Below are 13,115 nucleotides of genomic sequence, written 5' to 3' on the forward strand. Positions count from 1 at the left end.
CATGATTCAGCTTAACTCCACACATAGAGAAAAACTGATACATGCAAATCACAGATTGTAGTGGATATCAATACATTCGCCCCAGTTGCTTTTCTGTTCCTGGTAAATCACTGAATCCAAGCTTTGGATTTAAGAGCACAATTGCATGTGCGCGATTGCTCGTGTCTGAAAACCAGAAGAAAAAGAAGGACAATCTGTGCTCTTCCCAAATGGATAGTAGTGACTGTGTTTGAGATTTTCGTTCAGATCTTACTCCTTCTGTTATCCTTTTTCAAGAGAGACAATCCTTTTTCATATTCAGAAAATATTCATAGTTAACTTACACCTAATAAATAAACAGAATGGTAATTTGGGGGCTCATAAAACATGTTATATACTTTTACCTCATGAACGGTGAATCTTTCCGAAGGAACATCGTTGTTTGCTCTCTCAGGTCTCCTTGGAATAAAATGCTCCTGCTTCACGGGAGTCTCACTCTCCAAACATTCCTCTAAGCCAGTGTTTCCCAAACTTGACAATTTTAAGGCATGTGGACTTCAACTCCCAGAATTCCACAGCCAGCGTTGCTGGCTGTGGAATTCTGGGAGTTGAAGTCCTCATGCCTTAAAATTGTCAAGTTTGGGAAACACTGCTCTAAGCCAGTGGTGGTGAACCTATGGCATGCGCCCCAGAGGCGGTACTCGGAGCTCTCTCTGTGGGCACATGCGCCATCGCCCCAGCCCCGCCTCCCCCACATTGTTTGATGTTATGGAAGTTTTTTGAGATTAAGCCACAAGGTTGATCAGACAATAGATTACCCCACACAGAGGTCAGAAAAGGAGATATCATTTGCTATATCATAGCAATGCAGCAAATGTCTGAGGTGATTCCTTCATTTCTGTCATCCCCACTTAAAATTTATTTCATTTAAGCGTAAATTTTGTATTTCATGCTCTCTTTTCCATTCTGAAATGGCAGTGAAAGATTTAAAACTTTGCATTTAGAAACTCTTTACGCACAATATTATTTTTAAATATGACTCTTGTGTGTGAGATGGGTGGCCTCTAATAAATAACCCAATATATTTTTATTACAGATCTGCTACTTATTACTACTTCCCTCTTTTTACTTTCTCCGTGTTTCAAAAGATTTAAAGTATGAATAAATTCAGGAGAAAAAAGCTTTGTGATTTTTCACCAGGCAAGAAGATACAATTACAAATCTAGTTACTCTTCCATAATACAGACTTGAATGTTCTGCTAGTACAGTGGTTCTCAACCTGTGGGTCGGGACCCCATTTGGGGTCGAACGACCATTTCACGGGGGTCACCAAACAAGGCTGTCCACCATTTTTTCCCCCTTTTCTTTGGCCACGTCCCTGGCACCTGGTGATGTATAAGTGGTTGGGGGTCACCACAACATGGGGAACTGTATTATGGGGTCGCGGCATTAAAAAGGTTGAGAACCACTGTGCTAGTAGATAGCAAACACGAATCTGGTATAGGTATAATTTGCCTTTCTTGTAGTTACCATGATCTTTCTCTGAATAGGTGTTGCTCTCCTTGCGAATCCTGCTCATGATGAAACCCAGCATGTTAAACAAGGCAAGTCATCAGATTGCATATGGCCTTCATGAGCTTCTCAAGACTAATGCTGCCAATATTCACTCTGGAGAAGACTGGTACACGCTCTTCACTCTCTTGGAATGCATTGGTTCTGGGGTGAAACCACCGCCAACGCTGCAGCCTACAAGAACAGAGAATGATACAGGTAAATTGGTCAGTGGAAATGGGTTTTCTTGTTGGGAAGCATGTTACCAATCTGTTAAGTTAGCAGTTGTTGCTTCAGCCATTTTGTTCAGTAAAGAGCATCGCAGAAAAGCAGGTCTGATTTCAACTTCTTTCATCAAAGGATTAAAAACCAGCAGTTTTCACCTTTTTCATTTTTTATCACTCATATTTCCAGTCATTATGATTAAATATAAAAATAGCAGATTAAAAACTACCGTAAATGCCGATGTACAAGGCGACCCGGCGTATAAGACGACCCCCGTCTTTATAGCCGGGCTACATTCCTAGAACGTCGTCTTATACACCGGAAACTACCAGTATTTCCGGCGTATAAGACGACTCGGCGTATAAGACGACCCCCGTCTTTGGCGCCGATTTCAGTGCTCGCGGAAGTCGTCTTATACGCCGGCATTTACGGTATGTTTTGACTAGAAGCATGGAAATAAAATTTATAGGAAGGATTCATGGCTATCAGTATGCAGCTTCATCAGTATGCAGCTTCTAGGAAGTTGCTGCTTCAAGGTACCCTGGAAATATTGTGGAACTGACTTACTGAGAGTCCCACAAATCAACTCCATATAAATGCTAAAACTATTCTTATTATGATTAGCTAGAGTAACAGAATCATGCAAATCTGATTGTGCTGTACTTCCCCTTCCTCATTATACTTAAGTGAATAGAGACTTATCTGCCAGAATCATTTCTGAATGTTATCTCGTTATTTTAGCCTTAAAAAAAAGTTTCATCCCCTTTTGCCTAGATAAAGTTTCCTGCATGTTGCAATCAAAGTCATCTCCCTTATTCTCTACAATTACTTGCCTCTCATTTTTTTTCCTCCAAAATTGATGAGGAGAGGGCAATATACTGGATAGAGACTGTATAAAGAGCTCCAAACTAGTAGATTCTTGGGGTAAAGTAAGTGTAGAAGATGCTTGCTTTTTCTGCTGGGAATCAAAGGTGACCTAGGTTTAGACTTAAAGCAGCAAAATGTATTAAAATGATGGATTCTCAGCTTTGCTTCCCCTTGTACCAGAAAGGGAAGGAAAAGAAAAGCACAGATTTATGACATTCCTGAAGCTTTAAAATGGTGCCTCATGGTAAGGAGAGCCAGATCAGAAGCTTGTTGGGCTCAATTCTGCCTACAGACTATCATGAATTGTGTGTATATGCATGCATGTATGTGGCACTTACAACACGACTGTAATTTCAGAGAGAATAGAATAGAATAGAATAGAATAGAATAGAATAGAATAGAATAGAATAGAATAGAATAGAATAGAATCTTTGAGTCTCTATTTTCAATTTTATGTCCACTTATTTGTTTTGTCTGTTCCTTCTCTGTTGTTGTTTCCTGGAAGTTTTTTTTTTTGTTGTTGTAGAGTTAACTTAGAAATAGATTGATTTATATTTTCAAATTTATTTTGGATTTCTTTGTGATTTGAACTCATTGTTGTTTGAATTATTTGCAGTATACTATATATCTCCTCCTGAGAGGTATTTATGTTTTCTTGGTGTGTTCTATCTACATGTCTCTGATCCATGATGGCCAAAAGTTGAAGTTTTCCTTCTTATCTGCAAATAGCTTTAGAGTCCCAGTTAAATAGATATTTGTAATCCAAAAAGTTCAAAAAAGATTTTTTCCCCTAAAGTTTATAATTCTCTCTTTGTCTGCAGCCCAGATTGTTGTCTTTTTTTTGGCACAGCTGTTCTTTGTTGTTAAAGCTTTGAGGGTCATAAATACAGATTAGCTTTTCCCAGGTTTTGGCAAGTTCTCTATGGAGATCATCACTGTCATAATCTTTGTCCACCACTAGGTGTCAGCATCTATTTAGTTTTCAATATGAACAATGGTCTTTAAAATGAGAGTCTTGACCATTCAACAATTTTAAACTTGTCTGATCTAAGTCTTCCTTCCCGCATTTTTGCTACGATTGGCACGACTCCCAGTCAACGTTGTATGTCATCATTCATAGTGTGGTCAAATCACGTTAGCCCAAGGCACCATCGGAGTATTTGCATTTCCATCATAATAACAGTATGTGATGACATAAATAAAAATAAGCTTTTGCACATTTGCCTCATTCCATTTTGTTTGTTTGTTTGTTTGTTTAAGGAGCTCAGTCAGACAGTGAGATCTATCATCCAAATGAAGCCAGCCTAGATCGTGGCTACACTTCTGATTCGGAGGTATACGCAGATCATAGCAAGCAAGGTAAATTGCATCGCTCTGTCACTGATGTAGACGTCATGAACAGCGGCTGGCTAGTGGTAAGTAATTTTAAGTGTTTTGATCTCTTTATATATATATCCGAGATGAATGAATAATTAGGGGCTTTCTCCATCAATTGTTTGAAAAAATTAAAAAAGATCATGTCCTTCGTTTACCATGTTGAAAGTAATTCTGCATACGCAAACTCTGTTCTAAGTCCTCAGTAGTGGTTAAGGTAAATTTGGAATATTGACATTTAATAAAAGATTTTAGAATTAATTATAAAAAATAAACAGCTTCTCAGGGGATAGAGACTTTGGTTATTATAGCTATTGCAAGTCAACATAAAGATGTGGTTATTTTAGAAACTAGAGGGGACTAAAGATTCTAAGCCAGTGGTGGCGAACCTATGGCACGCGTGCCAGAGGCGGGAGTCAGAGCCCTCCCTGTGGGCACTCGCGCTGTCTCCCCAGCCCCGCGGCCCCGTCCTCACCAGCAGCCCCCCTGCAGGAGAGTCGCCCACTGGTGTGGCCCGCACGGAGCAGCCAAGGACATGGCAGCCGGGTAGCGAGGACAAGACTCTGCCCTCGCGCTTCGTCGCGTGCAGATGATGCTGCGGGGCACAGGGGGAGGGCGTGACCGCCATGGTGCTGCTGGGCCACCTGGGCGATCTGCAGCGGGCCGTGCAGGTGGTGAGTGGCCCTGCGGGTGGGGTGGGAAATAGGGTGGGGGGTGGGGTGGTTCTTGGGCACTAGGTCTCTAAAAGGCTTGCCATCACTGTTCTAAGCAGCAGGAAAAAAAATAAAACCCTGTTTGTGATGTCAGTTAATACTGGGACTTACAAAATATAACATCAGAAATATTAAAGAAAATCTTTTACAGAATACAGCCAGAAATTAGTTATAATAAGAACACCATTGGTATTGATGTCTGCTTTTATGGACAAACTATATCTAAAATATTTTTAATGGAGGAATGACAGATGTGGAACAGATTTTATCTGATATGACAGATAAAGCTGAAGTTTTAAAAATTAAAAGGAAAGTATAAATGATAAACCAAGAGAATGACTTGGAATTTTTTTTTTTTTTTTTTGAGGGGTGGAAGGGAATCTACAAAAGAGGATTGATAAAACCTCTGTCATGGGATAAAGATTGAAGAGAAATCAAATCCTACAGCAATCATTGAATTAAAAATTAAGACTGCTATAAGTAAAAAAAAAGGGAATATGAAGTTATTTGATCAAAGGTAAAATAAGACTTTTGCAAAATTCTGGCAACCCTTTCTGGACTTTCTGCTGATGCCAGGATTGACAAATTGATATTTTATCAATTTGCTTATAGATATTGTAAGGGATGGGATATGGTAGGGGTAGGCAACCTTGGCTCTTTTATGACTCGTGGACTTCAACTCCCAGAATTCCTAAGCCAGCATGGCTCAGCTTGGAAATCTCTTCCTTTCCCCTCAGCATGGCTAGCTCAGGAATTCTGGGAGTTGAAGGCCACGAGTCATAAAAGAGCCAGGGTTGCCTACCCCTGGGATATGGGATGAAGAGTTATCTGTTTGTAACCTAAAGAGTGTGAAGAGTTATTAAATTGGTTTATACTTGTAGAGAAAGTTGGAAGTCTCTTCTTTAAATATTTATTTTCCTTTTTTTTATTATATTCATTCTTTTCTTTTTCTTCTTTTTCCCTGCACTTTTTGTTCTTTTTTTTTTTGGCTTTCTTTTTGTTTCCCTAAGTTCAGTTCTATTAGTTTCTGCTATTTTTATAACAATTTTAATAAAATTATATTTAAAAAGCACACTGGCTTCAGTTAGAATGTAGGCTGTCCTTTAACCTTTGAATAATCTCTACTTTACAGGTTGGGAAAGATGACATTGATAATTCAGCCATGGCTGGACTTTCCAGACTAGGCAATTCTCCCCTGGTGAATCAGTATAGTCTGACGGTGGGAACTGACCTGGGTCCTCATAATACCAAATCTCTCATGAAGTGTGTTGAGTCCTTATCTTTTATTGTGCGAGATGCAGCTCATGTAACCCCTGAGAACTTTGAGCTGTGCGTCAAGACAATCCGTATTTTTGTGGAAGCCAGCCTGAATGGAGGTAAGTTAGATTTCTATCAGCAAAACAGAACTCTAAAATAGTAACATTGATTAGTAGTAGTAGTAGTAGTAGTAGTAGTAGTAGTAGTAGTAGTAGTAGTTTTAACCGTTCAGTCATGTCTGACTCTTGGCAACTTTATAGGCAACTGCTCTTCATGCTACCCTGTCAAACACAGCTTCTTTCAGTTGTTGGATATCATTGTATCAGCTTTGATGGTATCAAGCCAGCGAGTCCTTGCCCCTTCTTTTTTGTCCATTAACCATTCCTAGTATCATTGACTTCTCCAATGAATTTGCACACGTGACATGGGCAAAGTAAATGTGATTTTGGCTTTTAGTGACGTTTCTGGTTTTATATGATTCGGCTTCCTTGTTGGTTGCTCTGGCTGTCCATAGTATATACCAGGGATCCTCAACTTTGGCAACTTTAAGCTGGCTGAGGAATTCTGGGAGTTGAAGTCCACAAATCTTAAACTTGTCAAGGTTGGAGACCCCTGGTATACACAATAATTTATACCAGCACTACAGTTCAAAAGCATCAATTCTTCTTCAGTCAGCCCTTCTTAGAGTCCAACTTTCGCACCCATACATCTGTCATGGTTCCGACTAATGAAACATTTCAAAGAACTTCCAGGCATGTTTATCCTAAAGCCTTTATTACCAGTGTTACAAATTGACGGCACATCATGGAGGTTTATGCCAGAATCTGAATTCCTCTTGCTGGCATCTAACTTTTCTTGCTAAACCCCTCCCTTATCTTGCAGTCACAAGTCACATCTTCCAATTAGCCCAGAGGGCAGAGATTCCCTTCCCTTCCTTTTCCCAGGCTTTTGTTATTTCCCCTCCCTTTTCTCTGTCATCTGAATTAACTCTAAAAATACCAAACAGTTCTGCATATTTTGTCAAAGCAAGAATATTCAATATTAGCAGCGTTGACAACATCATTATAGGGAAGACTATTGCTCTAACTAGCCTGCTTTTTGTATTTATATGAATATCTCTCCTTTTCCAGATCTTATTCATGTTAACCATGGCTGTGCAGCCTAAGGTTATCCTGTGTTTGATTTCAGGTGTAGAACTACCATTGTGAACAATTTTTAATCCAAGGAAGATAAATTATTGAAGTAATTCAATATCCTTCTTGTTGATTTTAAACATCGCATGACCATTTGCAGCTGTTGCCATTACCTTTGTTTTCTGTCCAAAAGACAGTGTTCTTAAAGGACTTGATCTGCTTTGCAGCTCCCTGTTCTTAATCACAGTCCACCACTTTCCCCCAGAAGTTATATCTTTATCTAGCTTTAGATAAAAAAAAAACAGAGCACATATTTATGCAGAAATACTGAAAATTCAAACGTTTCACAAACTCTTAAGCACCGCTGTATATTGTGTTGATAGGATGTAAATCCCAGGAGAAAAGAGGGAAAAATCATAAATATGACTCCAAATCAACACGGTTTAAGAAGAAAGCAAAGGAGAACTCTCTGAGACACTTTAAAACCTCCGGCCAGCATCAGCACCGTTCCACCAGTGAAGATGAGGATGAGGATGAGAGTGTCCCCGCCAGCTATCACACTGTATCTTTACAGGTTAGTCAGGACGTAAGTATAGCCATGGTTTCTTCCTCTCCCCTGTGGTTTTTCTAGTGTAATATCTATAAGTTAACTAGATACTTTTTCACATAATTTTTTGTTGTGTGACTTTTAAAAAAAACAAATAGCTCATAATGAAAGGGGAAAGGGAAACAGATCTGAATCAGAGTGTCCATGGGGCCTTTCCTTTAACTATGAATATTTTTTAATTAAATTTTCGTCCTGCTTTCATTACTTTATAAATAATGCAAGGCAGAGAAGATACACAATGCTCCTTCCTCATCCTATTTTCCCCACAACACCAACCACCCTGGGAAGTGGGTTGGGCTGAGCGGGTATTCCATGCCAAAGGTAGGACTGGAACACAGGGCTTCCTGGTTTCTAGGCCAGAACCTTAATCAGTATGCCAAACAAGCTCTGAGGAGCAGTTTGGATTGGCTTATTAGTTAAGAGAAGGGAGCTCAGTCTTCCATCCTTGAACGCTGTAAACTAAGCATAATCCCATGGATTTATGTGAGTGGTAATTCATAATAGATAATAAACTATGTATTTTAGCGGATTTTTGAAGATATTTAACAAATAAAGAAACAAGATTCAAAACTTGTTATCAGCTTGAAGTTTTAGTGTTCATTATCTAACTAAGTAGAATGTTGGTTTTTTTCTTGGTAGTTCTTTTATTAGGCTGTTGTTTACTGTTTGATTGTTTGTCTGAGTTAGTAGTTCCTTGATTGGGATATTATTTACTGTTTGGTTGTTGATCTGATGTTAATCCTGGTGTTAATTCCTATTTATTTGGGCATTGATTGCTGGCAAGGAGGTGTTCTGATTTTTTTGTTTCTTTTTTATCTATTTCCCTCTCTCTTTTGAATAATGTGTAGATGTTGATGTGCCTATTGAAGTCTGAATTGTCTTGAGTGCCAAGCTTCCATGAATTTCCTAGCATTTTTGGACATGGCTTAGTGTCAGATCCTCACAGTTTCCCAGTTGAAACTATGGTGAAAGTCTGTTCACGTGTTGTAAAATTAAGGAGGTTTTCATCATGTCTTTTGACAGTTGGTGTTCTGCTAGTCTTCTGCCTGTCTGTACTACAGAGTAGTTGTTACAGTCTTTACACTATATGTTGTAGAAGAAGATTCCTTTTTTATTCCTTGGGTCTTTTGGTTTACTTAAGATGTTTTGGAAGGCTTTAGTTGGTTTGTGTGCTATAATAATGCCGTATTGTTGTAACAGTATGTTAGTTGCTTCTGAGATTTTTAATGTAATAGCAGTGTTATGTTTTTGATGTATAGCAGTGTTAGTTTTTGATAGCTTGTGTTGATTGCGCTGTATTGAGTTGTATGGTCATAATCTTTTGATAAAGTTGCATGGGTATTCATTTGGTTGGAAGATGTCTAGGCAATCTGCTTCCATTTTCTGGCTGTTCAGGTTTGCTAAAATTTGTTTGTGCTAGTCTAAATAATGTTCTTACACAGCTTCCATTGTGGAAGGTCAGGTTGTTATTCTGGTAAGTGAACACTAAGTTCGTGTGGGTGGTTTTATGATACACTTGTGTTTTCTATTTTGCCACCATTTCCTCTGTGCTGATGAGAATATCCAAGAAGGGAGTGTGTTGCTTTCGTCTTCCCTTGTGAATTTTATTCTTTCAAAAATGTTGTTGATTGTTTTATGTTATTCCTTTTTTTATTATGACAAAGGTATCGTGTACATATCGGAACCATGCCTTTGATTGTATACTGTAGTTTCTAGATGTTACAGTCTCTGCTACGGTATGTACTGTGATCAAATGGGTATTCCTTTAATTTGTGGTAAGGCAGAGGTGGTAAGGCAGAGGTTGATGAGGTCCATGATCTTAAGTGTATTTGGTTAGGTCAGGTATGTTATACAGTAGTGTGCTGCCATGCATCCTTTTGGTAGTTTTTGGCTGGCGGATATAAAGAGTGCCATGACATCAAATGGAACCATGATCTCATTTTTTAATTTATGGAGGCATTGTAGTGGGGAGTTGATAAAATATTCTCCCCTCTGTAAGATATTCAGACTTTCTTGTTAGTTCTTTAACTGTTTTGAACGTTGGGTTCCCTGGTAACAATACAATTGGACGGAAAGATATGTTAGGCTTGTGTATTTTAGGGCATCCATAGAACTGTGGGAGGATGGGTCCACTGCTGATGGGATGGGATGTATCCACCCACTGATCAATCCACTGTCCAAAGCCTGGAGGAAGTTAACATTCTATTTGAATCATTTGTAGTTTATAGTCCACTATGTGACGTGTATTTTTTTTTGTTCATTTGTCTGTATCACAGGTCGGCAACCTGCGGCTCCGGAGCCGCATGCGGCTCTTTGAGCCTTCCCCTGTGGCTCCCAGCCTCCTCTGCCTTTGCAGAGAGAGACAGAGACAGAGAGAGGCAATTGCACTTCCCTGCTTCTCTCTCTCTCTCTGTGTGTGTGTGTGTGTGTGTGTGTGTATGTGTAAAAGAGAGTGCACTCACAGTGTTCTCCGAGGAGCTGAAAAGCTTTCTGGGCGGAGCTCCTCCCTTTGCTGCGTCTCTGAAGGAAGCAGGAAGCAGGAAGGGCAGGAGAGAGCTAGCTAGCCCAGCTAGGCTGACTCAGGAATTCTGGGAGTTGAAGTCCATGAGTCATAAAAGAGACGAGGTTGCCTACCCCGGAGGTTGTTGGACAACAGCTTGAAGCTTGCCAGGTGAGCAGCAGATAGGAGGGGGGGGAGAAAGAGAGAGAGAGAAAGAGAGAGAGAGGGAGAGAGAGAGAGTGGGGGAAGAGGAGTGGCAGACCAAGGGCAGATAGAGAGGGAGGGAGAGAGAGACCCTTTTGACATCTAAAATGAAGATAACACTGCATATATCCTTTTTTTACCTGTGTGTGTATGTAATTTTATTCTCTTAAAGCATTCTCTTGGTGATCATTGTTTTAATAGTATGGATATTCCCAAGAGTCATATTTTTACTTTTATTTTTAATGTGTATATGTGTGTGTGTGTGTGTGTGTGTATGTGTAAAAGAGAGTGCACTCACATGTTCTAGGAGCTGAATACACACACACACACATATACACATACACATACACACACACACACACACATACACATACACACACCTATAATAAAGGTAAAAAAGGATATATGCAGTGTTATCTTCATTTTAGATATCAAAAGGGTTTTGCGGCTCCCAGTGTTTTGTTTTTGGTGGGAAACGGGTCCAAGTGGCTCTTTGAGTGTTTTGGGTTGCCTACCCCTGGTCTATATGTTCCCCAGTGCATATAGACACTGGACAGCATACAGTTGTTCAAAATGCAATTTAAAAAACAATTAAAATAATGACACTCAACTATGAAAATTATTCAAACAAAACTAAGAGCCAAAATGTGCAGTTTAAGCTTCTGTTTCTATTTAAGCTGATGAATCTAAGTAATCCTCTGTCATACGTGTGTAATACTTACATGGGCTTTCCCTATAAACTTTTTTTTAGTTTTAATTTTAACTTTTTTACTTTGCTTTCTCAGATAATGACAGACAGTCCTTTTTACACAATGTGAAATTTACATAGATGTCACAAAACTAGTTGCCAATCTTGCCCTATCCCTTTCCATTTAAAGGGAATTCTTTAAAAAAAGGAGAGAGAAATCTTTTTTCTTTCCAATCAAATCTGTGAACTTACAAAAGATGTAAGTTAAAGAAGTTTGTTATCAAAGTGAAAGAATTGCTAACCCTTTACCTTATTGTAGATAATACAATGAAGCTATTTAAATTCAATCATTGTCACTGTCTTACAATTATATACACCAGTGGTGGTGAACCTATGGCACACGTGCCAGAGGCGGCACTCAGAGTCCTCTCTGTGGGCACACGCGCCGTTGCCCCAGCAGAGTTCGCCAGAGTAGCGAGCATGTGGCGTTTGGAAGCGACAAGGCAGGAAGTGTGGAGCAAGCGGCATTGGCCCCCCAGGGATGCCCCAGAGATGGCAAGGGACTGGCCCCTACCACCTTGGCCCCGGCCACGTTCACCCAGTCTGCCGTGACCACTGCAGCCACGCCCACCCAGTGGGCCACGTCCCCCGCCCCCCCGGAGTGCACCACAATCCTGATGCAGCTCTGGCACTTTGCGATAAATAAGTGGGTTTTGGGTTGCAGTTTGGGCACTCGGTCTCTAAAAGATTCGCCATCACTGATATACACTATGCCCCTTCTCAAGGTGAGAAACAAATATTCATGATTCATAATTTTTAGCAATAAATTTAGAAATTCCTTTGACTTGGCTGGGAATTTAATTTTAAGTTTATATGCATACTACGTATCAATTGCACTTCACTTTGCAATTCTTTCTTTTACAGTAATAATATTGTTCATTCAGCTCACTAAGTTTTCCTAGGATTTAATTGATATCGTGGCTTTTTCTAAAATAAATAAATCCTAAAATCCATCCAGGATGCTGAGAATATTTTGGTGGCAAAGAAAGCTCCTTGAATAATTATATCTTCACTCAAGAATATTATCTTTAATCTTTTTTATTTAGAGCTTTATTCACCACTGATTGCTAATGGAATGCCCCTCCACAAGCACCCTCCTACAAGCGCTCTCCTACAAGCGCCCTCCCACAAGTGCCCTCTACTTGTGCAAGTGGAATTTTGTGGGTGTGCGCGCATGCTTGCTAATTGCTCATGCGGCCTGGTTTGAAACAGGCTGTAGCCTGGTTGTGGGCCACAGTCCGGGGGTTGGTGACCCCTGGTCTAGGATGTGAGGGGTCACTAGACATTTTTTCAGCCCTCCTTCTAACCCAGTGGTGGCAAACCTATGGCACGGATGCCAGAGGTGCCACTCAGAGCCCTCTCTTGGGCACGCATGCCGTCGCCCCAGCTCCGCCACCCCTGTGGTCCCCTCCTCATCAGCAGCCCCCCCGGAGGAGAGTCACCCCAGGCTCAGCCTGCGCGGAGCAACGCAGCCAAGGAAATGGCAGTCGGGCAGCGGGGACAAGACTCCACCCTCATGCCCCATCGTGTACAGATGATGCTGCGGGGCGCGGACAGAGGGCATGGCCGCCATGATGCTGCTGGTCCGCCTGGGAGATCTGCTGTGGCGGGCCGTGGGGGTGGTGGGTGGCCCTGTGGGCAGGAGGGGCGAGGCGGTTTTTGGGCACTCGGTCTCTAAAACAGTGGTTCTCAACATTTTTAATGCCGTGACCCCCAACCGGTCATAAGTTGAGGACTAAACAACCGGTCGTAAGTCGAGGACTAAACCGGTCATAAGTCAAGGACTATTCAACCGGTCGTAAGTCGAGGACTTTCCCTGCCCGGGAGCACCACGCATGCGTGGTGCCACCCCCTGCGCCGACCAAACCGTAGCTGGCAAGCGGCAGAGACGGCGCAGGGCGACCACCGGCTGGGCCACCAGCTGGCCCAGCCCAAGGGAGGTAAGGCACCCGCTGGG

General features: G+C 41.1%; 1 protein-coding gene across 6 annotated transcripts in view; it reads left to right on the forward strand.

Annotated features, from left to right (window-relative positions):
* GBF1 (golgi brefeldin A resistant guanine nucleotide exchange factor 1) overlaps positions 1 to 13,115 on the forward strand; it is a 123,038-nt gene that overhangs the window by 93,902 nt on the left and 16,021 nt on the right. For 4 of the 6 annotated variants that reach the window (XM_039360043.1, XM_039360046.1, XM_039360047.1 and 1 more), the window contains exons 30-33: positions 1,530 to 1,749; positions 3,883 to 4,037; positions 5,842 to 6,085; positions 7,483 to 7,685. In XM_039360043.1, the coding sequence (XP_039215977.1) occupies positions 1,530 to 1,749; positions 3,883 to 4,037; positions 5,842 to 6,085; positions 7,483 to 7,685 (822 nt within the window). The remainder of the gene's footprint in view (positions 1 to 1,529; positions 1,750 to 3,882; positions 4,038 to 5,841; positions 6,086 to 7,482; positions 7,686 to 13,115) is intronic. The other 2 variants (XM_039360044.1, XM_039360048.1) reach the window with 1 other exon arrangement.

The sequence above is a fragment of the Crotalus tigris genome, unplaced genomic scaffold, assembly GCF_016545835.1.
Source record: "Crotalus tigris isolate CLP2741 ecotype Arizona unplaced genomic scaffold, ASM1654583v1 scf7180000019147.1630427, whole genome shotgun sequence".
Taxonomy (NCBI): Eukaryota; Metazoa; Chordata; class Lepidosauria; order Squamata; family Viperidae; genus Crotalus; species Crotalus tigris.